This window comes from Equus caballus, chromosome 16 (genome assembly GCF_041296265.1).
Source record: "Equus caballus isolate H_3958 breed thoroughbred chromosome 16, TB-T2T, whole genome shotgun sequence".
NCBI classification, from domain to species: Eukaryota; Metazoa; Chordata; class Mammalia; order Perissodactyla; family Equidae; genus Equus; species Equus caballus.
In genome coordinates this window covers 48,842,904-48,867,659 of record NC_091699.1, presented here as the reverse complement: position 1 = coordinate 48,867,659, position 24,756 = coordinate 48,842,904, and the positions used below count along the sequence as shown (strand labels likewise).

The following is a 24,756-nucleotide window of genomic DNA, read 5'->3' as shown; positions in this document are numbered from 1 at the left end:
GGGACAGTGGCCCTTCTTATATCTCAGTCAGACTCCAAAAGGGCTGACTCTATGTCTTACGGTTGCTTGCGGGGGCCCAAGAGTCCATCTATGCCTGTGGCCTTGGTCGTGTGCCAGGGCAGGGGTGCCCTGAATGGGGCAGAGGTTGCCATCTCACCAGTGCCCACTCTTGGTGCAGCGCAAGGTGTACGTGGTGGAGGCCGTGCTCATGAGCTTCCTGCTGGGCATCATGGAGGTGGGCACCCCAGCACAGGCGCAGTCCGTGGTGCGCCAGGTCCTGGACCTCCTGTGGCTCTTCATGGAGGTGAGGCTCCTGACCTCTGGTCTCAGGCCGGGATGTCAGGCTCCACTGAGATGGGGGAGGTAGAGGAGGGTCTTGGAAAAGGCCCCACAGATGACTGTCTTAGAACTTGCCCTCAGCCTGGTGTATCTCTGCAGGACTATGAGGTACAGGATTGCCTCAAGCAGTTGATGATGTCTCTGCTGCGGCTGTACCGGTTCTCGCCCATTGTCCCAGACCTGGGCCTGCAGGTAGGAGTTCCTGCCCCTGCCCTGAGCCCCTGGGCCTTACCCGCCCACTCTGAGTACTCCCTCTCCACAGATCCACTACCTGCGACTCACCATCGCCATCCTGAGGCATGAGAAGTCCCGCAAGTTTCTGCTTAGCAATGTCCTGTATCCTCCACTTGCTGCCAGGCAGGCCAGACACGTGGTGCCCTCTGGCTCAGCATAGGCCAGGGAGGGCAGTGTGCCCTTGGCCAGGGCTCCCCAGGGAGGTTCAGGAGCACCAGAGCCACCCCGTATGTGAGTCCTTGTTCTGGGACCCAGCCCTCCCAGCATTTTCTCTACAGAGCACGAGGGTGGAGCAAAGCACCCAGGCTGACTGGCCAGTCAGAGCAGGGATCTCAGGATGGCTACGGACTCGGGCTACGTGGAGGTCTGGGGGCACCTGCCCTCTTCAGCCAAAGCACTGCACTTTTCTCCACATTCCGTGGCAGGGGTTCCTACATGATCTTATTTGAGGAATCAGCTCTTCCCGCTTCCCTTGAACATTGAGAACTGCACAAATAGGAGAGAGAGTGTAGCTTTGGGCACTTGGCTGGGAAGCCTATGCTGGTAGCTGTCTTTTCTGCCTGGGGTCTTCAGCTTCCAGGAGGCAGAAATAAAGCTGGGAGACGGACTGGCCTCCACGCCGTCTCTCTGGCTTGTCCCACAGTCATCTGTGCCTGTGACAGGCCTTTTTCATGCACTTGCTGGGAATCGGGTTTGATAGGTTTGACAGCCACAGCTCTTTCTCAGGGCTCAGGGTTGGGGCAGACAGGCACGTAGCAGCAGTGGCACCCTTAGGAGTGGGAGAGCCGTGATGGGCACATCCGGAGGTGGGCAGGTTTTGGGAGGGCTTCCTAGGGACCACTCATGAGAGCATACGGGGCACCCTTTGGTGAGCAGAGCTCTGCCTTGACGACCGCCAGCTTTGATGTGCTCCAGTCCGTTGTCTTCTTTTACATCAAGAGCCCCCTGCGTGTGGAGGAGGCTGGTCTACAGGAGCTCATTCCCACCACCTGGTGGCCCCACCGCTCAAGCAGGGAGGTGGGCGGATCTGGGTGGGGTGGGCAGCGGTCATAGTGAGGGCTGGCACAGGGTATCTGAGCTACTTGGTACTTAGCACATGAGTCCCCTGCCCCAGCTCTGGCGGCTGGGCTGGAGGTGGGGGTAGGGGTCTTCTGTCTGAAGGAGGACTGGTAAGTCCTGGGTGAGCCCTGCTGTCTTCCGTCTTCTTGCCCCTGCCTAGGGCAGAGAGAGTAAGGAGGTGAAGGATGAGACCGCTGAGGAGCGGCTACGGCGGCGTGCCTATGAACGGGGCTGCCAAAGGCTCAAGAAGCGCATCGAAGGTCTGCCCCCTGCCTTGGGCACTAGGGAGGGGGTGGAAGATTTGTATACTTACATACTTAGGGGCCCTTGGTAGTGACCATGCCTAGGTTGGGCTCAGGGAGCCCTGGTGGAGGAGCTCTGACCCAAACCTGCTACCTGCTCCCATCCCTGGGAGCCTGAAGGCAAGGCCCTGCCTGAGGAGGGCTCAGTGTCGTGTTCCCCACCCCACCTGCAGTGGTGGAAGAACTCCAGGTCCAAATCCTGAAGCTGCTGTTGAACAATAAAGATGAAAATGGGGTGAGTGACTCTCAGACCCCTGCGTGGGTCGCTAGTGGGAGGGGTGCTGTGCTGGGCCTCGAGACACAGAGGGCAGGGGCTGGCTCAGCTTGCCATGGCAGGGTCCAGGCTGAGGCACAGCATTGAGTTAGTCCAGTCTGGGGCCAACATCCTGAGCTCATGACAGCCTCCTTTTTTCTTTCCCTGAAGGGTGAAGCTTCTAGGTACATCTTCCTGACCAAGTTCCGAAAGTTTCTGCAGGAGAATGCCAGTGGCCGGGGGGTAGGTGTCCCCTAGGCCAGCCCGCTGTGGACCCCTGGCTCTGTTGCAGGGTCTGCACCCCAAGCTTCTGACACCTCTCAGGCTGCCTTATCCATGTCTAGCCCTGCTCCTCCTCTGTTGCCCTTCCCTCTCCGCTCAGCCCAGGGTCCCGGGGAAGTCCCTGGGCTTTGGGCTGACGCAGATGCATGTCCTATGCCCTGTGCCTGCAGAACATGCCCATGCTCTGCCCCCCTGAGTACATGGTCTGCTTCTTACACCGGTTGATCTCTGCCCTACGCTACTATTGGGATGAATACAAGGCTTCAAACCCCAGCGCCTCCTTCAGTGAGGGTGAGTGGGGCCAGGGCCTTGAGTCTTAGAGGCTGGGCAGAGCCAGGCACAGGGCAGCCCCTAGTGTTGGTATGGAGTGCTGAGCTGAGGGTTTAGGAGAGCTGTCCCAGGCTTCCTGCCCAGTTGAGTCCTACCTTACTGACAGGCGGCTTCTCCACTGGGGCAAGCAGGAGCCCCGCCCTCCAGGACTGCCGAGCCCACGCTCACTCTGACTGCCCTCACAGGCTCCTGTCCATTACGGGCCCCTCAGTCCTAGCCTGCCCAGCCCTCTGTGCAGTCCTTTGTAGGGGACACCTTGAGTGGGCTCTGAGGTGCTAGGGGGCCCTGTGTTTGTGTGGGACAGAATCTTCAAGGGCCAGTGGGAGCCTTACCTGCCCTGGATTGGGGGTAGCCCATAGGGCTGGGTCAGGGTCCTCTCTGATTCTCCCCTGAGTGACCTGCCGCCAAGAATGCTTCTTCACCCCAGGTTGCAGTTGCTGGCACTGACCTGAAATAGCAGAGGGTGGGGGTGGCCACACTGTGTGCCTGGGCAGGTAGGTGGCCAAGGCCAGGGGTCCCCTCTGTGCTAGGCCAGAGCAGAGGTGTGGCCTCTGGGAGGATGTCCCTGCTGGGCTCTGACTGTGGCCTGGCCTCCCAACTCCTCCCAGAGGCCTACATCCCGCCCCAGGTCTTCTATAATGGCAAGGTGGACTACTTTGACCTGCAGCGCCTTGGAGGCCTCCTCTCCCACCTTCGGAAAACTCTCAAAGGTGTGTGCAGGCTGGTGGGCAGTGAGCCCGTGTGTGCTGGTGGAGGGCAGTCCCTGAGCCAGCTTTGCTGTGAGTGCCGAGCTACCCTGTGCCCACCAGAGGGCGCCCTAGTCTCTGACCTGCTCCTGCAGGGAGTTGCTGATCTGTCTGTCCACTTTGCCCTGGATCTTGGGTCCAGCTATCCTTTCCCTTGATAACCCACCTCAGAGGAAGTCTGGGAGCCCTGTAATGAAATAAGGAGCAGGTCTTCCAACAGAGGAAGGGACCATGGGATCTTGGTACGGTCGTTGGGGAGGAAGGGGGATGTGTGCAGTTGCTGCCTGAGCTGCTTTCAAGGATGAGCACAAGTGGCTCCATTGCAAAGGGCTGAGAGCACAGCATGAGCAAAAAGGATGCTGGAAACAGCCCAGCATGGCCCAGAGACAGAAAGTGGCTGGTTTGCCGGAAAGGAAAATGTGAGGCAGGGAGCGATGGGAAATGAGGCCAAGGAGTCTCAAGGGCAGAGTCTAAGGGCCTTGCAGTCTACAAGGTGGATGTAGGCTCATTCCAGGGGCAAGGGCAGGTTTTGGAAGGTCTTGAGGCAGGGGAGTAAGGTTGGGGGTCTGCATTATAAAAAGCTCCCTCTGGCTGCTGTGGTGTGGAGAATGGAGTGCAAGGGCTGAGCAAGGATATAGGAGGTTAGTTGTCCAGGCAACAGAGGAGGTAGAGGAAGGCACATGTGAGGGGCAGGAGCAGCCATGGTTGACCCCAGGCTTCTTGCCAGAGGCTGTGGGGATGGGGCATCATCAGGAAGAAGGGCAGCAGGAGAAGGCTGAGATGACAAGTTCCATGTGCTTGAGGTGCCCGGGGATGCAGCCAGGACCAGGGCCTGGGCTAGAGGTAAAGGTGGTGCAGTCAGCTGTCAGCCTAGAGATGGGGACAAGCCTGCAGTGAGGACTGGACCCTCTGGGGAGTGTGCAGAGTGAGGTGAGCAGAGGCCTACGCAGCCCTGGATCTCCTTTTGTTTATGGGGCAGAACAAGGAAGGAAGCAATGGAGCAGTCGGAGAAGTGGGGGGACCTAGAGAGCTTGAAGTCACTGGAAACAACAGAGGGACTGACAGGGAGGGTGTGATGGGAATGCCTCCTGCTACTAAGTGCCTACAAGACAGGGCTCCAGGGATGCAGTGAGGGCTAGGTGGAGTAAGTGGAGGGGTGAAGTGCAGGCACAGTGGTAAATGGGGCCCTGCAAGCCCTCCTGCCCAGCCAGCCAGTGCCCTCTTGCGGTCCTTGGCAGTTCCGTCAGTGACCCCTCGCCCCTCCACTGGCCTGAGAGCCCTCCTGCCATTCCTCTCAGATGACCTTGCCTCCAAGGCCAACATCCTGATTGACCCACTGGAGCTCCAGGCAGCCACCATGGATGACCTGGATGAGGATGAGGAGCCAGCCTCGGCTGCGGCTGCAGCTGCAGCCCAGGTGCCGTGGTAGGGGCAGGCAGGGGGCTTCGTGTTGGACTGTCCCTCTATCGTAAGGGCAAGGGTTCCTCTATCACAGGGCCATCTCCCCTTCCTTGCAGGCAAGGAGCTTCTCACCAGGCAGCTTCCCTTGCTGTAGGTGGAGGCATGAACCTTCCCTTCCCATTCCCCATCCCCACAAATCAAGGTAGCCCTAAGTGGGCTCAGGTCCTGGGGAACTGATTGGCACCTGGCCTCCTCTCTCCACCACAGCGCCCCATGCAGGCCCTGGCCATGGGGGGCGCACTGCCCCTGCCTCGGCCTGGCTGGCTCAGTTCTCCAACCCTGGGCCGAGCCAACCGCTTCCTCAGCACAGCAGCTGTGAGCCTGATGACCCCACGGCGGCCTCTGAGCACCTCGGAGAAAGTGAAAGTCCGCACGCTGAGCGCTGAGCAGAGGACCCGTGAGGACAGTAGGTGCCAGGCAGTGCCAGGCGTAGCATTGAAGGATCCTTCCATCATGTACAACTCCCCATCCTGGGCAACGCCAGGATGTACCCCCATTCCCTCCCAATCCTGTGGCCTGGCAGTATCTCAAGGGCGTGGGAAGTACATTCTGAGGGCAGGAAATCGATGCTACAGAAATAGGACCTGGAGCTGCAGGACCTTGCCTTGCCCTCCTCCCATGTTCTCCTTGCAGGTCCCTCCTAGAGCCCAGGCAGGGGAGAGGGCTTCCTTTTCCTGCTATGAAGCCCATCCTGGCTCCACAGGCTTAGGAGAGAACTGGACTGGCCCCTGACCCTGACCCTGCCCTTCCCCCACTCCTTAGTTGAGGGCAGCCACTGGAATGAAGGCCTGCTGCTGGGACGACCCCCTGAGGAACCTGAGCAGCCCCTCACTGAGAACTCCCTGCTGGAAGTCCTAGACGGTGCTGTCATCATGTATAATCTCAGCGTTCACCAGCAGCTGGGCAAGGTCTCGCACTGTTGGTCCATGCGCTTGTCATGCAGCTCTGCATGTTTAGATGTGTGTGTGTATGTGTGTGTGTTTGCGCGCACCCACATGTGCACATGTGTGTGCAGGGGTGCCGTGTGTGACTGTGTATGTGAGCATATGCCACAGCAAGACTATTTCCTGCCAGTGCTGTTTAGGCTTGACCTGTTTGACTTTTCTCAGGGTGGGGGTCGCTGTCCTGGGCCTAAGGTTGGGAGCTTGGCAGGCTGGGGTCCAGGCTGGGTCTGAAGAAACCTGGGCGAGGTGCCCAAGGGTCACCCTGGACATGTGGTGTCCAATGCTCTAGATGGTGGGTGTGTCCGATGATGTCAATGAGTATGCAATGGCTCTGAGGGACACAGAGGACAAGCTTCGCCGGTGCCCCAAGTGGGTAAGGCTTGGTCAGGCTGGTGGGTCTTTGGGAAGGAGGGGTGTTGAAGAGGGGCAGCTTGCCTGCTTGGGGTCTCCAGGGCAGGCCACAAAAGAAATTTAGGCTATCCTGCCCCTGCTCCTGGGGGTTGTCCCAGCAGTTCTCCTTGTCCCTGCCCCCGCCCTGGCCATACCACATCAGTAAGAGCAGGGCTGGCACCAGGACCAGGCACGGCCTGAGCCGTATCATCTAGCTGCAGCCTGTGCCAAGGTGCTCCCACCCCTGGCCCGCTAAGTGCTGACACAAACCCACTCTCCTCATCAATTATGGATTTGACCCTGAGTGCTTCCTCGGCCACTTGCAAAGTCAGCAGGAAGCAGGGCCTGTCTCCCCGACTCCCCGGGAGCACCTCTGCTGGAGCTATCCTGGCGTGGGGAGTAGGGCCAGTCATGCCCAGGCTAGGGTTCCCTGGCAGGCCCCCACCCCCACCCCCACCTGTCTGCAGAGCCCCAGGCTTGGCCAGAGTGAGAGCAGCTGCTGAAGCTGTGCTTCTAGCATAGAGTCCTTGGGGCAGCCCGGCCAGGGGCTCACAGACCCCCAGCTGCGTCTCACTTCCACGTTCTGAAGGGACAACTATGGCCCTGTTCTGAGGCTTGACATCCCAGCAGGTCAGAGGGAGAAGAGGGTTTTGTAGAGTGGAGCTGAGTCTGCCCAACCCTTTGCTGGCCCCCAGTGGCAGTGAGGCCCCTCCTTGGACTGCCTGGGGGGAGACAGGGTGGGTCTGGGCATGAGGCCATGTCCTGATTGTCCTCTTTTCCCCTTGGTGCCAGAGGAAGGACATCCTTGCAGAGTTGACCAAGAGCCAGAAGGTTTTCTCGGAAAAGCTGGACCACCTGAGTCGCCGTCTTGCCTGGGTCCATGCCACAGTCTACTCCCAAGTGAGTAGATGTGGCCTTGGCCAGTGGCTGCTGCCCTCCCCAAGCTCACTGACTAGTCACAGATTGGGCAGGTTTGTGCCAGCACCTCCATACGCCCTGCCCTCCTGGGCCTCTGGCACACACTTGCCACCTCCCCGCCCCTCATCCTCCCCCCTCCCACCCCATGCCACATCCCCTGAACCTCTCATGCCTCATGAACTTGAGTAGATGTCATTTTTAGACCCCCCCCCCCCCCAGTTCCCCTCCAGCTCATATCCTTTTGAGGAACAGAATCTGTCTGTCCCTGCACCCCCTCCCCCCTGCCCCTTTTCTCAGTGTCTTGACCCCCTCCTTCTCTCCCAGGGCATCAGGGGCTCTGTGGCCTCTCTTGAGCCTCACCTTCACTCTTCACATCTGCTTCTCTCTGACTCATCTCCCTCCCATTCCAGAGGATGAGGCCACTGGCTTCCCTGCTCACTCATTCACTCACTCATTCATTCAATAATGTGTGCCCAGAGCCTGGAGTATGCCAGGTGCCATCCTGACACTAGGGACACTCAGTAGTGAATCAGGAAGATGAGTCTCTGTCTTCCCAGGGCAGTCAGCCTCGAGGACAAGATGGACAGATAGTGCACTCCCTCCGTGACCAGGCTTTGACCTGCAGGCCCCGGACCCTCTAGACTTCTTTCCTTTCCCTGCCTGTCCTGGCATCTCTTGCCATCTAGTGAGTGCCCTGGGATGTTCCCCAGGTGACCATGTTAGGGCATCTCCCCCTCCTTCTTGGGCATGCCCTTCTTCCACAACTGAGTGATCCCTTGGTGTCCCCAATTCTACCCTGCCATCTCTATTTGCTCTTCCCGTGGTGCTTCCCGAACCCAAATCACCTCTACCTTTTACCTCCTTTCTCTCTTGCCACAGACCACCTGCCTCCAGCCCCACAAAGATGAATGCTGGCAGGGAACTTCTCCTTCCCACCACTGGGATTCCATGCCTGTCCACTTCCCTAGGCAATTTTGCCACCCCCACCCGTACCATCTTCTTAGGAACCTTGCCCTCCCATCTCTGTACTTTCTTTTTTTTCAATTGTGATAAAATATACATAACATAAAATTTACCGTCTTAACCATGGTTTTTAAATTGTGGTAAAAGACACACTCATATAACTTACCATCTTAGTCATTTTAAATGTACAGTTCAAGTAGTGTTAACTATATTCACAATGTTGTGCAACCAATCTCCAGAACTCTTTTCATCTGGCAAAACTGAAACTTACACCCCCCATTAACTCCCCATTCCCCCCTCACCTCAGTCCCTGGCAACCACCATTCTACTTTCTGTCTCTGAATTTGACCAGTCCAGGAACCTCATGGAAGTGGAATCATACAATATTACTCTTTTTGTCACTGGCTTATTTGACTTAGCGTAATGTCCTCACAGTTCATCCATGTTGTAGCATGTATCAGGATTTCCTTCCTTTTTAAGGCTAATACTCCATGGTATGTATATACCACATTTTGTTTATCTGTCCATCCATTGATGGACACTTGGGGTGCTTCCCACCTTTTGGCTATTGTGAACAATCCTGCTATGAACATGGTGAGCAAATATTCTTCAAGATCCTATTTTCAATTCTTTTGGATATGTACCCAGAAGCACAATTGCTGGATCATAATGGTAATTCTATTTTTAATTAAAAAAAATTTTTTATTGAGTGCATAATAGTTTACATCATTGTGAAATTTCGCTTGTACATTATTTCTTGTCTGTCACCACTTAAGTGCTCCCCTTCACCCCCTATGCCTATCCCCAACCCCTCTTCCCCTGGTAACCACTGAACTGTTTTCTTTGTCCCAGTACTTGTTTATATTCCACATATGAGTGAAATCTTCTGGCATTTGTCTTTCTCAGTCTGGCTTATTTTGCTTAGCATAATTCCCTCCAGGTCCATCCATGCTGTTGCAAATGGGATGATTTTGTCTTTTTTTCTGGCTGAGTAGTATTCCATTGTGTGTGTGTGTGTGTGTGTGTATATATATATATATATATATATATACACCACATCATCTTTTTTTTTTTTTTGAGTAAGATTAGCCCTGAGCTAACATCTGCCAATCCTCCTCTTTTTTTGCTGAGGAAGACCGGCCCTGAGCTAACATCCGTGCCCATCTTCCTCTACTTTGTATGTGGGATGCCTGCCACAGCATGGCTTGTCAAGTGGTGCCATGTCTGCACTCAGGGTCCGAACTGGCGAACCCCAGGCCGCCGAAGCAGAATGTGCACACTTAACCACTGCGCCACCAGGCCAGCCCCCCACATCATCTTTCTCCAATCGTCAGTCGATGGGCGCTTGGATTGTTTCCATGTCTTGGCTGTAATGAACATAGGGGTATATATGTTACTTTGGATTGTTGATTTCAAGTTGTTTGGGTAGATATCCAGTAGTGGGATAGCTGGGTCATATGGTAATTCTATTTTTAGTTTTTTGAGGAATCTCCATACTGTTTTCCATAGTGGCCACACCAATTTGCCTTCCCACTAGCAGTGTACAAGGGTTCCCTTTTCTCCACACCCTCTCCAACATTTGTTATTTTTAGTCTTAGTGATTATAGCCATTTTAACAGGTGTAAGGTGGTGTCTTAGTGTAGTTTTGATTTGCATTTCCCTGATGGTTAGTGATGTTGAACATCTTTTCATGTGCTTATTGGCCATCTGTATATCTTCTTTGGAGAAATGTCTGTTCATCTCCTCTGCCCATTTTTTGATCAGGTTGTTTATTTTTTTGTTGTTCAGTTGTGTGAGTTCCTTATACATTATGGAGATTAACCCCTTGTCAGATATATGATTTTCAAATATTTTCTCCCACTTGGTGGGTTGTCTTTTTGTTTTGATCCTAGTTTCTTTTGCCTGCAGAAGCTCTTGAGTCTGATGAAGTACCACGTGTTTATTTCTCCTTTTGTTTCCCTTGTCTGAGAAGACATGACGTTCGAAAAGATCCTTTTAAGTTCGATGTCAAAGAGTGTACTACCTATATAATCTTCCAGGAATTTTATGGTTCCAGGACTTATCTTCAAGTCTTTGATCCATTTTGAGTTTGTTTTTGTGTATGGCGTGAGATAATGGTCTAGATTCATTCTTTTGCATGTGGCTGTCCAGTTTTCCCAACACCATTTATTGAAGAGAATATCTTTTCTCCATTGTATGTTCTTGGTACCTTTGTCGAAGATTAGCTGTCCGTAGATGTGCAGTTTCATTTCTGGGCTTTCAGTTCTGTTCCATTGATCTGTGTGCCTGTTTTTGTACCAGTACCATGCTGTTTTGATTACTATAGCTTTCTAGTACATTTTGAAGTCAGGGATTGTGATGCCTCCAGCTTTGTTCCTTTTTCTCAGTATTCCTTTAGCAATTCAGGGTCTTTGGTTGCCCCATATGAATTTTAGGATTCTTTGTTCTATTTCTTTGAAGAATGTCATTGGGATTCTGAGAGGGATTGCATTGAATCTGTAGATTGCTTTGGGTAGTATGGACATTTTAACTATGTTTATTCTTCCAATCCATGTGCATGGAATCTCTTTCCATCTCTTTATGTCATCATCTATTTCTTTGAGTAATGTCTTAGAGTTTTAATTGTATAAGTCCCTTACCTCCTTGGTTAGATTTATTCCTAGATACTTTATTCTTTTTGTTACAATTGTAAATGGAATTGTATTCTTGAGTTCTCTTTCTGTAAGTTCGATATTAGAGTATAGAAAAGCAACCGATTTTTGTAAGTTGATTTTGTACCCTGCAACTTTACTTTAGTTGTTAATTATTTTTAATAGTTTTCCAATGAATTCTTTACGGTTTTCTATATATAAGATCATGTCGTCTGCAAACAACAAGAGTTTCACTCCCTATTTGGATTCCTTTTATTTCTTTTGCTGGCCTAATTGCTCTGGCCAAAACCTCCAGTACTATGTTGAATAAGGTTGGTGATAGTGGGCATCCTTGTCTTGTTCCTGTTCTCAGAAGGATGGCATTCAGTTTTTCCCCATTGAATATGATGTTGGCTGTGGGCTTGTCATATATGGCCTTTACTATGTTGAGGTAATTTCCCCATTTTGCTGTCTCCATTTTGTTAAGAGTTTTTATCATAAATGGCTGTTGGATCTTGTCAAATGCTTTCTTGGCATCTATTGAGATGATCATGTGGTTTTTATTCCTCATTTTGTTAATGTGGTGTATCACATTGATTGATTTGCAGGTGTTGAACCATCCCTCTGTCCCTGGTATAAATCCCACTTGATCATGATGCATGATCTTTTTGATGTGTTGCTGTATTATTCAGGTTGCCAATATTTTGTTGAGGATTTTTGCATCTATGTTCATCAGCGATATTGGCCTGTAGTTTTCTTTTTTTGTGTTGTCCTTTTCAGGCTTTGGTATCAGAGTGATGTTGGCCTTGTAGAATGTGTTAGGAAATGTTCTATCTTCTCTTGTTTTTTGGAATAGCTTGAGAAGGATAGGTGTTAAATCTTGTCTGAAAGTTTGGTAGAATTCTCCAGGGAAGCCATCTGGTCCTGGGCTTTTATTTTTGGGGATGTGCTTTTGATTACTGTTTCAATCTCTTTACTTGTGATTGATCTATTCAGATTATCTATTTCTTCTTGATTCAGCTTTGGGAGATTGTAAGAGTCTAAGAATTTATCCGTCTCCTCTAGATTGTCCATTTTGTTGGTTTATAGCTTTTTGTAGTATTCTCTTATAATCTGTTGTATTTCTGTGGTATCTCTTGTTATTTCTCCTCTTTCATTTCTAATTTTATTTATCTGAGCTTTGTCTCTTTTTTTTCTTTGTAAGTCTGGCTAGGGGTTTGTCAATTTTGTTTATCTTTTCAGAGAACCAGCCCTTTGTTTCATTGATCCCTTCTACTGCCTTTTTTGTTTCAGTTGCATTTATTTCTGCTCTGATTTTTTATTAGTTCTCTCCTTCTGCTGACTATGGGCTTTGTCTGTTCTTCTTTTTCTAATTCAGTTAGGTGTAGTTTGAGATTGCTTATTTGAGATTTTTCTTGCTTGTAAAGGTGAGCCTGTATTGTGATGGATTTCCCTCTTAATTTGCTGCATCCCATATGAGTCGGTATGGTATGTTTTAATTTTCATTTGTCTCCAGATATTTTTTGATTTCTTCTTTAATTTCTTCAATGATCCATTGGTTGTTCAATAGCATGTTGTTTAGTCTCCACATCTTTGTCCCTTTCTCAGCTTTTTTCTTGTAATTAATTTCTAGCTTCATAGCATTGTGATTGGAGAAGATGCTTGTTATTATTTCAGTCTTCTTAAATTTATTGAGGCCTGCCTTGTTTCCCAACGTATGGTCTATCCTTGAGAGTGTTCCGTGTACACTTGAGAAGAATGCGTATTCTGGTGTTTTGGGATGGAATGTTCTATATATGTCTATTAAGTCCAACTGGTCTAGCTTTTCATTTAATTCCATTGTTTCCTTGTTGATTTTCTGTCTGGATGATCTATCCATTGATATGAGTGGCATGTTGAGGTCCCCTACTATTATTGTGTTATTATTAATATCTTCTTTTAGGTTTGTTAATAGTTGCTTTATGCACCTTCGTGCTCCTATGTTGGGTGCATAGATATTTATAAGTGTTATGTCTTCTTGATGGAATATCCCTTTGATCATTGTATACTGCCCCTCTTTGTCTCCCTTTACCTGTCTTACCTTGAAGCTTACTTTGTCTGATATAAGTGTTGCAACACCTGCTTTCTTTTGTTTGCCGTTAGCTTGGAGTATCATCTTCTATCCCTTCAGTCTGAGCCTGTGTTTGTCATGGAGCTGAGATGTGTTTCCTGGAGGCAGCATATTGCTGGGTCTTGTTCTTTAATCCATCTTGCCACTATGTGTCTTTTTACTGGAGAATTCAATCCATTTACGTTTAGGGTGATTATCAGTGTATGAGGGCTTACAGCTGCCATTTTATCACTCGTTTTCTGGTTCTCCTGCATTTCTTTTGTTTCTTGTCCTATGTATTTTGGTCTACCAATTGAGTTATGTAGTTTTTTTTTTTTTTTTAAAGATTTTATTTTTTCCTTTTTCTCCCCAAAGCCCCCCGGTACATAGCTGTGTATTCTTCGTTGTGGGTTCTTCTAGTTGTGGCATGTGGGATGCTGCCTCAGCGTGGTCTGATGAGCAGTGCCATGTCCGCGCCCAGGATTCGAACTAACGAAACACTGGGCCGCCTGCAGTGGAGCACGCGAACTTAACCACTCGGCCACGGGGCCAGCCCCCAAGTTATGTAGTTTTTTATGTTGTGTTTCTTTGTTTTCTCCTTATTTATTATTTGTGTCTCTGTTCTGATTTTTTGTTTAGTGGTTACCATGAGGTTTGTATTCAAATTCTCGTGGATAAGATAGTCCATTTTCTGATGGCCTCTTATTTCCTTAGACTAAACTGATTCAGTCCCTTTCCTCTTTCCTTCCTAAGTTGTTTTTCTCACATCTTATTCCATCTTGTGTTGTGAGTTTGTGATTAAAATGAGAAGTTTATCTTTGTTTTTGGTGTTTTCCTTCCCTTTATCTTTAGTGCTGTTCTTGAGTATTTGCTAATCTGTTCTGATGTATAGCTACAATTTTCTGATTTTTTCTACCTATTTCTCTCCTTACTCCGTGCTTTGTAACCCCTGTTTCCCTTTTTTTTTTTTTTCAGGTATAAGGGCCTTCTTGAGGATTTCTTGGCGGGGGGGGGGGGGTGGGGGGGAGCGCATCTTGTGGCTATGAACTCCCTTAGCTTTTGTTTATCTGGGAAAGTTTTTATTTCTCTATCATATCTGAAGAATATTTTCGCTGGGTAGAGTATTCTTGGCTGAAAGTTTTTGTCCTTCAAAGATTTGAATATGTCATTCCAGTCTTTCCTGGTCTGTAAGGTTTCTGCAGAGAAATCCACTGAAAGCCTGATAGGCGTTCCTTTGTAGGTTATTTTCTTCTGCCTTGCTGCCCTTACTAGTGGTTTTTTTGAGGAAGATTAGCCCTGAGCTAACTACTGCCAATCCTCCTCTTTTTGCTGAGGAAGACTGGCCCGGAGCTAACATCCATGCCCATCTTCCTCTGCTTTATATGTGGGACGCCTGCCACAGCATGGCTTGACAAGTGGTGCCATGTCTGCACCCGGGATCTGAACTGGTGAACCCTGGGCCACTGAAGCAGAATGTGTGAACTTAACCACTGCGCCACTGAGCTGGCCCTTGCTATCTCATTCTTGATTTTGGTTTTGATTTGCATTTCCCTGATGATTAGTGATGTCCAGCATCTTTTCATGTGCTTATTGATCATTCGTGTACCTTCTTTGGAGAAATGTCTATTCAAGTCTATTTGCCCATTTTCAAGTCCAAGCCCAATTGGATTGTTTGTTTGTCGTAGGAGTTCTTTATATATTCCAGCTCTTAACCCCTTATCAGATTATGATTTATAAATATTTTCTCCCATTCTGTGGGTTGCCTTTTTACTCTGTTGATTGTGTCCTTTGATGCACGGTTTCTAATTTTGATGTAGGCCAGTTTATCTATTTTCTCTTTTCTTGCCTGTGCTTTTGTCATTTCCAAGAAATCGTCATCAAATCCAAGGTCATGAAACTTTTCACCTGTTTTCTTCTAAGAGTTTTATAGTTTTAGCTCTTAAGTTTGGATCTTCAATCCATTTTGAGTTAATTTTTGTATATGTTGTGAGGTAAGGGTCAATTTAATTCTTCTGCATGTGGATATTCAGTTTTCCCAGCACCATTTGTTGAAAAGACTGTCTTTTCCCCATTGAATGGTCTTGGCATCCTTGTCAAAAGTCATTTGACCATGTATGCAAGGTTTTTTTTCTGGGCTCTCAATTCTATTCCGTTGATCTATATTTCTGTCTTTATGCCAGTACCACACTGTTTCGATTATTGTAGCTTCGCAATAAGTTTTTAAATCAAGAGTATGAGATCTCCAACTTTGTTCTATTTCAAGGTTGTTTTGGCTGTTTGGGGTCCCTTGAGATTCCTTATGAATTTTAGGATCGATTTTTCTATTTTTGCAAAAAGCACCATTTGGATTCTGATGGGAATTGCATTAAGTCCATAGCTTGCTTTGGGTGTACTGACATCCTGACAATGTTAAGTCTTCCAGTCCGTGAACATGACATGTCTTTCCATTAATTTGTGCCTTTTTAAATTTCTTTTGGCAACATTTTGTAGTTTTCAGTATATGTACAAGTCTTTTTCCTCCTTGGTTAAATTCACACCTATTTAGTTCTTTTTGATGCTAATGTAAATGGAATTATTTTCTTGATTTCCTTTTTGAATTATTCATTGCTAGTATGTAGAAACACAATTGATTTTTGTGTGTTGATGCTGTGTCCCGTGAATTTCCTGAATTCATTCATTAGTTCTAAAAGTTTTTTTGTGGAATTTTTAGGGTTTTCTATATATAAGACTAGGTCATCTGTGAACAGCAATCATTTTACTCCCTCCTTTCCAATTTGGATACCTTTTGCTTCTTTTTTTTTGCCTAGCTAAGAATTGCTCTGGCTAAGACTTCTAGTACTATGTTGAATAGAAGTGGCAAAAGCTGGCATCCTTGTCTTGTTCCTGAGCTTAGAGCAAAAGCTTTCAGTCTTTCACATTAAGTATGGTGCTAGTTGTGGGCTTTTCATAAGATAGCCATTATTTTGTTGAACTGCCTTCTTTCTTCTGCATCTTCAGTGCTCACACTCCTGCCTCCTTCTCATTCAGTTTCTCCCATTAGTAAAGGAAAAAGCCCATGATGCCTTTCCGTGACTCTATATCTGCTTACAGCTACCACTATCTCCTTCCTTCTCTGTGTCTTAGCTTCCTCATCTCCACTTCACCCTTGGCCCACCACAGGCTCCTCCACTTCTCTGAAATAGTCCTGCAAGATCTCTGTCAAGCTCCCCACAACCACCTTTGTGGACACACCTCCACCCCCATTACAGTGACCTCTTGGCTGCATCAATGTCATTGCCATCCCCTCCTCAGACTCAGTCTTCTCTGGTCTTCTGTGGCAACAGTCTCCCAGCAGAGCTGGCTCACTGCCCACAAGTGCTGCCAGGCCCAGGCCCACCGTCTGACATCTTCGCCTCGGGTTCTCAGGTTGGAGAGCACATCAGAGAGCTGGTGCAAAGTCCAGATGCTCCAGCTCCACTCCAAGAGATATGAGTACTCTGGGTCTGGGCTGGGGCCTGGGGCCTCATTCTGGTCAGTGACTCCTCCTGGGCCCCTTCGTGGAATCCTGACAGACTATCTGAAAACCATACTGTGGGGAACAGGGCCCTTGGCAGGTTTTGTCTGCTCTCTGTGGCCTCTGTTCCACCAACAGTCATGCTGCTTCCTGCCTTCCCACTACTTTCTCCTTTGAGCTCCAGACCAGATTTCTACCTGCCTCCTCAATACCACTGCTTTGGGGGCATCTCTAGGTACCTTATCCTCCACACATCCTAAGCAGCATCCCCTCTGTGCTTCACCAGGCCTGCTTCTCCTCCAGTATTTCTGACTTGGCGGAGGCTCCTTCCCCTCCAGAAATGTGGGCCCCATTCTTGGTGCAACCATTCCCTTGCCCCCATAGCCCATCAGTGCATTCCCATTCCTGGCCATCCAGTCCCTTTGTCTGCTGTCTTGGACCTAGACAAGGCTGGAGCTTCCTCACGGCCCTGTCCCCACTTGCCCCTGCAGCCCCTTCTGCACTGGGCAGTGTTCCAACACAGACTGCTGGTCACATGGCACCCTCTCACTCAAAACGTCTTGTACCTTTAAAAAATGTAAACCAGAGAGGTGTTGCCCTCTCCTGGCTGGGTGTGCCATTCTTGCCTGCTGAGTGCTTGATCACCCCTGCCTGAGCCACTGCTCCTGCTTCCTGGAATCCAATTCTCAGTTTTCATGTCTTATTCCTGGGAGGCCATTCCTAGGCCCCAAATCGGGCCCTGCCCCTTGTGACCCTTCCCATGAGCAGCCCAGCAGCACCCTGTGTGCCTTCCGCAGGAGAAGATGCTGGACATCTACTGGCTGCTGCGCGTCTGCCTGCGGACCATCGAGCATGGTGACCGCACAGGTTCTCTCTTTGCCTTCATGCCTGAATTCTACCTGAGCGTGGCCATCAATAGCTACAGCGCTCTCAAGAATTACTTTGGCCCTGTGCACAGCATGGAGGAGCTCCCAGGTGACAGGGCCATTTAAGCTGGGAGGGGACAGAAAAGGATGCCTTTGGTGTGAGCCCTGTTCTGAGCCTTCCTGGCCCAGCAGCACACATCCATGTTGGGAGGAGAGTAGGCAGCTCCTGCTCTGCTCTGCCCTGTATCAAACAAGCATTTCTAAAAGCCTTGCCCCGGTACCAATAGCCACAGAGCCAACAGCTCCTCCCTGGTACTGGGAGAGAAACAAACAAAATGAAGTACGGGGGTGGGGAACCGCCTTGGTTTTCATCTCCTTCTTGGTGCCACTGTGGTCTAGGAGCCAGCTGGCCTCTCACCCTGCCGTGCTGGCACTGGCCACAGAGTGTGGCATCCCGTGCAGGCGCAGTGTTTTGTCTTCGTAGATCACAGCAAGGGCTGGGACCCTGCTGGGGGTCCACCTAGGAGCCAGGGCTTCTTGCTGACCACTGATTCCAACCGGGGCTTGGTGGTTTCTGTCTGGATCAGGCTGTAGACGTTCAGGTCCCTGGCCTGCCTCCTGCCCCACCCCAGGCCTAGGTGTAGACTTTGTCCTCAGAGGTGGAACTGTGGGTGCCCAAGGGGCTTTGACTGATAAGCCAACAAGTGTGTGTGCTGAGATGGGTTTGAGCCCAGTCAGGACTCTTGCCAGGACCTGTCCTCCCCCTAGGACCTATCCAACCCCCACAGTGAGTCTGTGCCCTAGCCTCTCACCAACTGTCAGTGAATGCTGGGTCCGAAGTCCCCAGATGCCAGCTTGGGCCCAGACTGGCCCTTGGATCCAGCTTTGGAGCCCCCACTCCTAGCCAACAGCTTCTACAAACCTACCCTGCAGGCTATGAAGAGACCCTGACCCGCCTGGCCGCCATCCTTGCCAAACACTTTGCTGACACACGCATCGTGGGCACTGGTATGGTGACCTACAGAGGGCTCGGGGATGGGGATGGGATGGCACCTCTGGCTGGCCATTTTCTGCACAGCATGCTGGCCAGCTGGGTGGGAGGCATGGGGGCCAGGGCTCATGCCAGGCACCTGCTAAGCTATGGCCTGTCCCAGCAGACATCCGTGACTCACTAATGCAGGCCCTGGCCAGCTACGTGTGCTACCCACACTCCCTGCGAGCTGTGGAGCGGATCCCTGAGGAACAGTGAGTGGAGGGCCAGGGTAGGGGGCACACACCCTGCCCTGCACAGCACAGTGCCCAGCCTCACCCTGTTCCCACCACCCCTCGCCCTCACAGGCGCATTGCCATGGTGAGGAGCCTCCTGGCTCCCTATGAGCAGCGGCCCTGGGCCCAGACCAACTGGATCCTGGTGCGGCTCTGGAGGGTAAGCTTGGCTGGAGGGGAAGTGGCTGTGGCTGGTTAGAGGGAAGGGTTGCCCTGCCCTACTGACCTCCCACCGACCCCGTTCTCAGGGCTGTGGGTTTGGGTACCGCTATACACGGCTGCCACACCTGCTGAAAACCAAACCTGAGGACGCCAATTTGCCCAGCCTTCAGAGTGAGTATCAGGTTGGACAGGCTGATGGCTCTTGCCCACTGCTCTTGGGTTCTTTCAGACTTTCCCACTTCTTCCAGCCCCTCTCCAGGACTCCTGTTGGGCCCCAAACTTCCTATATGTCCTCTGGGGTTCTCATTTCCCTGCTTCCTCCCAGTCCAAGGACACTCTGGGACTACTTGCCCTTGCTCCCTAGTCCAACATGTGCCCTTTGGGACTGAATGTGGTGCATTGGTCACAGTGAAAAGGGGCAGCATCTTCTCAGGCTGCTGGCAGATTAGGCAGAGTAAAGACCCTGTCCCTTGCTCTCTGAGCCAGCTCCCTACCTCCAGCCTTGTCCCATTTTCTGCCCCTTCATTGCCATCTGCTGGTGCCACACCTTTAATACCTGAGTCAAGGCTGGGGCATAGACTGGGGGTTGGCCAGGGCCCCACAGGGTGTCCATAGGGCTTCCTGGAGGAAAGGGCATTTGGTTGAGAGCAGAGGCTGCACTCTCTCCTGGGACCGTTGTCCAGCAAAGCCCTGTGAGCCTGAGTACCTACACTTAGGCCCAGCCCAGGATCCTAGGCTGTCCATCTTGCAGAATCTGCCTGCCACCCCACATGGTGGCTCTCCTTGGCTCACATGTTGTGTTTCTGCCCTGTGGGCAGTGTTTTGGCCTGAAGGGGTCCCCAGAAGCCAAGTGCCTTATGCAAAGTTACATGGCAAGTCCTTGCCAGTTGTTTTGGTCCTGCCTCCAGGGTGAAACTGAGCTGCAAATAGAGAGCAGCAGTGGGGCCAGATACACATCCTGCTGCTGCGGGAACTATTGATTTGCATGGGGCGGGGTGAGGGGAGGTATGCCCAGCCCAGCTGCAGCTGAAGGCTCTGGTTACTGCTGCCTGTCAACGGAGACTTGGCACCCACCACCACCTCGGCCATATGCCAAGGCCAAGCCAAGGACAGCAGAGGACATTAGAGGACAGCAGGGCTCAGAGTAGGCTCTTGGGGAAGCTGGCCTTGATATGAGTGAGGAGGGGTCTAGGCGGCCCTGTCTAGGTCTATCCCTCCATGAAGGGCATGTGACTAAGAACTTGCTGGGGGTCAGGCTGGGGCTGGGGGGCTGCTCTAGGCTTAAGGTGGATGGTGTGGGGCTGGAAACAACTGCAGCCTGTGGGTTGCCCAGCAGCAGGAGGGGACAGATTAGGCTCTAATCTCCAGGGAGTACTGTACCCTGTCACCCTGGCTTCATGACCTGAGCATTCCCTTATACCAATGGCCCAATGAGTGAGGACAGAGGCAGACAGGTGGGGGCCGTGGGCTGGAGTCCCCAGTGATGCCACCTCCCCATGCCCCTGCAGAGCCGTGCCCTTCCACCCTGCTGCAGCAGCACATGGCAGACCTGCTGCGGCAGGGTCCTGACGTGGCCCCCAGCTTCCTCAACAGCGTCCTCAACCAGCTCAACTGGGCCTTCTCTGAGTTCATCGGCATGATCCAGGAGGTGGGTCATGGTGGGACCTTGTGGGCCAAGGTGTTCCAGAGGACAAGGCATGATCTGCAGTGTGGCCAGGCCACTGACTGCTACCTGCCTTGTTGGTGGCTCAGATACAACAGGCTGCTGAACGCCTGGAGCGGAATTTTGTGGACAGCCGGCAGCTCAAGGTATGTGCCACCTGCTTTGACCTCTCAGTCAGCCTGCTGCGCGTCTTGGAGATGACCATCACACTGGTGCCTGAGATATTCCTTGACTGGGCCCGGCCTACCTCTGAGATGTTGCTGCAGCGTCTGGCACAGGTGTGTTCATCTGGGCAAAGAGGGTGGAACCCTGGGGATGCCCCAACCATGAGCCCACCCACCCACCAAAGGGCTCCTGCCCTCACAGCTGCTGAACCAAGTGCTGAATCGGGTGACGGCTGAGAGGAACCTATTTGACCGCGTGGTCAGCCTGCGGCTGCCTGGTAAGGACCTAGATGCCTGCACCCAACATGCTACAGCACAGGCCTTGGTTCTCCCCAACCTTAGTTCTCCCTTCTGTGGAGAGGACAATGGGAGGGGTGGATGGCGTCAGCCAGGCAGGTCTGGAGCCCTTGCAGCAGGAGCACGTGGGTAGCTCATCCCCTTACTCCCTTCCCCTTAGGCTTGGAGAGCGTGGACCACTACCCTATTCTAGTGGCAGTGACAGGCATCCTGGTGCAGCTCCTGGTGCATGGCCCAGCCTCAGGGTGAGTGTTAGGGACTGTGGGCCCCTGTGGGACCTGAGCGTGTCTGATGGGGAGGGAGCTGGGTAGGGCCTCCCTGAAGCTCAGTTTCCTTATCTCTGAAATGGACCTCAGTATCAGGTTTTGAAGCAGAGGGAAGGCAGCGAGGTATGAACTGCCTAAATAGGTGGCAGCAGCAGCTCTGAGTAGGAGAATCAGGGACCCCAGCAGAACAGGGTGCCCTGGCCCACAGTCAGAGCCACTGGCTTGTGGCTACACCTCAGACAGGCGAACAAGACCTTGGTAGGGCAGGGTACCATTCTGTGATGTCTCAGAACAGCACTGCTGGATCAAGAGCTGAGCACACACACTGCTACCTGCATCTGCAAAGGCTCCAGCAATGAGCATGTACTACCTTTATTAAGAAACTCCATGACAGCTGAATCCAGGACACTTGTGGTGGCCCCCGGCTCAGCCCAGACACAGGAGGGGTTCCAAGACCCCCCTTCCCTGCCTCCCTGCAGTGGGAGTGGTGAGATACATATGAAGCCAGGGCATTGCCTCAGCCATTAGACTGAGACCAGTGCCAGCCCTTAAGAGGCTTCTACCCTCAAGGGACAGTGAGTTCCGGCTCGGCCCTCCCATCTCAGCCATGCTTAGCAGGCTTTTTACTGCTGAAAAGCTGTGGGCACAGGCCATCGTGCCCCTTACTGCTGTCTCGTGAGCCCATGGGAGAGGCTTTGCCCTCACAGTGGCCTGTGGATGATGCCCCTGGCCAGAGGGAGCAGGCCACTCTGGCCAGGGCTTGGTGAGGCTCCAAGGGTCTCTTAAGGGGCCTTGGCTGCTTCATGCCTGCCCACCAGACTCTACCTGGAGTTGTGAAGCTTGAAGTAGGTGGGATGTTGGGGCATGGGGAGTCCTATTTCACCAGAGGGAGGGCTTGTTTCCTCCTTCAACCCTGGGGGTAGGGGCTAGGTCTTCTTCTGGCCTCTCTTCCTCTTACCCTGTGGGCCCACTCTCTTCCTACCCCCTGGAAAAGGAAAGGTGTTTATGCTTCAGTTCTTCATCACCACTCCTTGATAGCTGCTTCAGCCCCTGAGGGTGGACCTGGGGTTCTAATCCAAGGGCTCTTCCAGGTGGGCCTTGGTTCCAATCTTCATGGGACATTTAGGCACCAGGAGGTCCCAAGGAAAGAAGGCACAAGCAGGCCCTCTATGGCCTGGGTCCTTTGGGTTCTTTGCTGGGGTGGAACAGGAGAGAGGATGGGGACCCCAACCCCTCTATCGGTGAGTGGGGCTGCTGTGGTTTAGGTTGAGGCTCACACAGGAGGCTGGGGGACCAAGCCCAGTGCTTCCCATCAGCATCTGGCAGTTTTCTGGGCAGCAGCAGAGAGCAGGGTAAGCAGCAGGCAGGCAATGGCCTGGGTAGGGGCCCTGGGCAGCCTAGGTCATCACCAGACCCTCAGAGCCTGTGGAGCTAGCGGACTCAGACCCAGTCTTGAACCGCAGGCCCATGGGATTATAGAGATCAAAGTCCTCAGCTATGGCCAGCTGCACACGACCATTCAGGCTCCTCCTGCCTGGCTCCAGAAAGACCACATGCTTGTGGACGCTGGCCTTGCGGCTGGGTGCATCAGGTGGCGTGGTGCTGAGTACCGAGGAATGTGCACTCAGTTCCTGGAGTGGGCTGGGTGTTCTGGGCCAGCGGCGGCAGCAGCAGCAGCAGGTGCGATGGTAGCAGTGGCGGCAGCCAGGGCAGGGTGGTGCAAACAGGTAGAGCAGCACGAGCACCAGGCCCACGGCACAGCCCAGCAGCGTGGTGAAGCCTGTGTTGAAAGCCTCAGGCTCAGGGTGTGGGAAGTGCACACTCACATTGTACTCATGTGTCTGGTTGTGATGCAGACGGGGCCCGGTAGCCAGGCACACAAAGACACCCTCATGCCATGGCTGTACGTTGCCAATGGCCAAGCTGCCATCAGCCAACACTGCAATGCTCCCGTTGCGGGATCCTGGTGCCACAAGCAGCTCATGCTGTGGTGAGACCCAGGCAATGCGCAAGGCCGGGGCACTGGTGTTGCAGTGTAGCCTCAGCGACCGACCCACCTGCACATGCAGCTGCTCTTCAGGCCGCTCTAGGCCCCAAGCCAGGGCAGCTGAGCAGTTCTCAAAGATGCGGCTATGCTCAAAGAAGCGCACGCGGGATGTGGGTACCTTGAAGGCCAGGCACATGTACTCATGTGCGAAGTCGCTCACAGCAGTCAGTCCCCGCTGATGCCAACGCTGTAGCAGGTGATAGAGGCGGCAGTCGCAGGGCAAAGGGTTGTTGTGCAAGTAAAGGCCATTCTTGAGAAAGGCCGGCAGTGCAGCCAGGTCAGGTATGGGAATGCGTCCCAGGCGGTTGGAGGAGAGATCCAGAGTACGTAGGTGGGTTGCGCCCAGACCGTGCAGGTGGTCGAAAGAGAAGGACGCGAGTTCGTTGCAGCCCAGGTAGAGCCGGCTGAGCGCGCCCAGGCCACGGAAGGCATGCTCGTCCAAGTGCGCCAGGCGGTTATTGAACAGAAACAGCATCTCCAGCGCCCCCAGTCCATCGAGGTCGTGGCGGCCAAGCGCCTTCAGCGCGTTAGAAGATAAATCGAGCAGCCGCAGGCCGCTGGCATTGGTGAAGACTCCGCGACCTAGCATATCCAGCTCGTTGTGACCTAGGCGCAGGGCGCGCAGCCGGGAGAGGGGCGCCAACCAGCCGGGGCGCAGGCGCTGGAGTGCGTTGTGGCTCAGGTCGAGGTCTGCAGCAGCGGCAGGTAACGCGGCCGGCACGTCCTGCAGCCCAAGGCCTGCGCAGCTCAGAAGGTCGGCAGCGCACACACATTTGTAGGGGCAGTTATGAGGCGCCGGGATCAGGAAGCCCTCGGAGTCCAGGGTGCCAAACCCGACGCGCAGCATGCACAGCAGTGCGCCCAGCGCCACCAGCCAGGCCATGGCGGCGACTGCCACGGGTAGGACAGGGCAGCTCTGTGCCGGGCGCGGCTCCGGGACTCACCCACTTCTGCTCTAGCTCGACGTGCGTGGCGCTGAATGCCCGACGGCCGAGAAGGCAAGATGTGGGGCCGCACTCTCTCCCCGGTTCCCGGTTGAGAAGTAGAGCCGCGCTCCACTCACCACTCCCTTCTCGGGCTTCCCCAGCTCTCTCCGAGAGCTTTCCTGGGCACTTGGCTTCTAAATACGCTCCCGAGGCGAGGGCTTAGAGGGCGGGGCCTTGGGCTCCCATTGGCTCCTGTTGGAGGGGGCGGGGCAGTCGCGTCCCCGGCCATCAAGGGCCTCGCGTGGCCGCCAGAGGGGGCGCGAGTCCGGCCCCAATACCTTGGCCTGCGCTTGCCCGGCGGCTTTCCGTAGCGCACATCTCCCCTAAGAGAAGGGGAAACCTGAGAAGTACGCCTTTAAGGTACTAATGATGCTCTTTGGTTTTTTTGAAGTTAATATATTATTAGGAGGCAGGTGGACTTTATATTCTCGTGTCGCCTCTGAACCCCCTTAAACTGGTACTCCGGGTGTGGGTCGTTACTGGGATTTAGGACTTGTTGGGGGTGGGGGGAGGTTGGTAAGAAGCAGGGAGATGGGGTGGGATGAAGGGGGCAATAATGCAAGTGGGCTAGATTGGCATGCCACCCCCACCCCTCCAATAATAGCT

At 52.4% G+C, this 24,756-nt stretch overlaps 2 protein-coding genes across 6 annotated transcripts in view; one reads left to right on the top strand and one right to left on the bottom strand.

Moving 5' to 3' along the window:
* Positions 1-24,756, top strand: part of RNF123 (ring finger protein 123) — a 36,340-nt gene that overhangs the window by 10,508 nt on the left and 1,076 nt on the right. For all 5 annotated transcript variants that reach the window (XM_070237579.1, XM_070237576.1, XM_005600658.4 and 2 more), the window contains 23 exons: positions 179-304; positions 439-531; positions 602-675; positions 1,473-1,590; positions 1,793-1,892; positions 2,108-2,169; positions 2,359-2,430; positions 2,640-2,760; positions 3,408-3,509; positions 4,844-4,962; positions 5,214-5,412; positions 5,769-5,914; positions 6,240-6,323; positions 7,133-7,240; positions 17,231-17,408; positions 18,233-18,307; positions 18,457-18,544; positions 18,638-18,725; positions 18,814-18,898; positions 20,236-20,375; positions 20,480-20,668; positions 20,757-20,832; positions 21,012-21,096. In XM_070237579.1, the coding sequence (XP_070093680.1) occupies positions 179-304; positions 439-531; positions 602-675; positions 1,473-1,590; positions 1,793-1,892; positions 2,108-2,169; positions 2,359-2,430; positions 2,640-2,760; positions 3,408-3,509; positions 4,844-4,962; positions 5,214-5,412; positions 5,769-5,914; positions 6,240-6,323; positions 7,133-7,240; positions 17,231-17,408; positions 18,233-18,307; positions 18,457-18,544; positions 18,638-18,725; positions 18,814-18,898; positions 20,236-20,375; positions 20,480-20,668; positions 20,757-20,832; positions 21,012-21,096 (2,528 nt within the window). The remainder of the gene's footprint in view (positions 1-178; positions 305-438; positions 532-601; positions 676-1,472; positions 1,591-1,792; positions 1,893-2,107; positions 2,170-2,358; positions 2,431-2,639; positions 2,761-3,407; positions 3,510-4,843; positions 4,963-5,213; positions 5,413-5,768; positions 5,915-6,239; positions 6,324-7,132; positions 7,241-17,230; positions 17,409-18,232; positions 18,308-18,456; positions 18,545-18,637; positions 18,726-18,813; positions 18,899-20,235; positions 20,376-20,479; positions 20,669-20,756; positions 20,833-21,011; positions 21,097-24,756) is intronic.
* On the bottom strand, positions 21,457-24,047 carry AMIGO3 (adhesion molecule with Ig like domain 3). The gene has a single exon (XM_005600657.4). The coding sequence runs from the start codon at positions 24,045-24,047 to the stop codon at positions 22,515-22,517; it is 1,533 nt and encodes a 510-aa protein (XP_005600714.1). The 3' UTR covers positions 21,457-22,514.

Bases quoted from the DNA above. Each gene is read 5' to 3' on its own strand.
- AMIGO3 (XM_005600657.4), bottom strand. From the start codon at position 24,047: ATGGCCTGGCTGGTGGCGCTGGGCGCACTGCTGTGCATGCTGCGCGTC.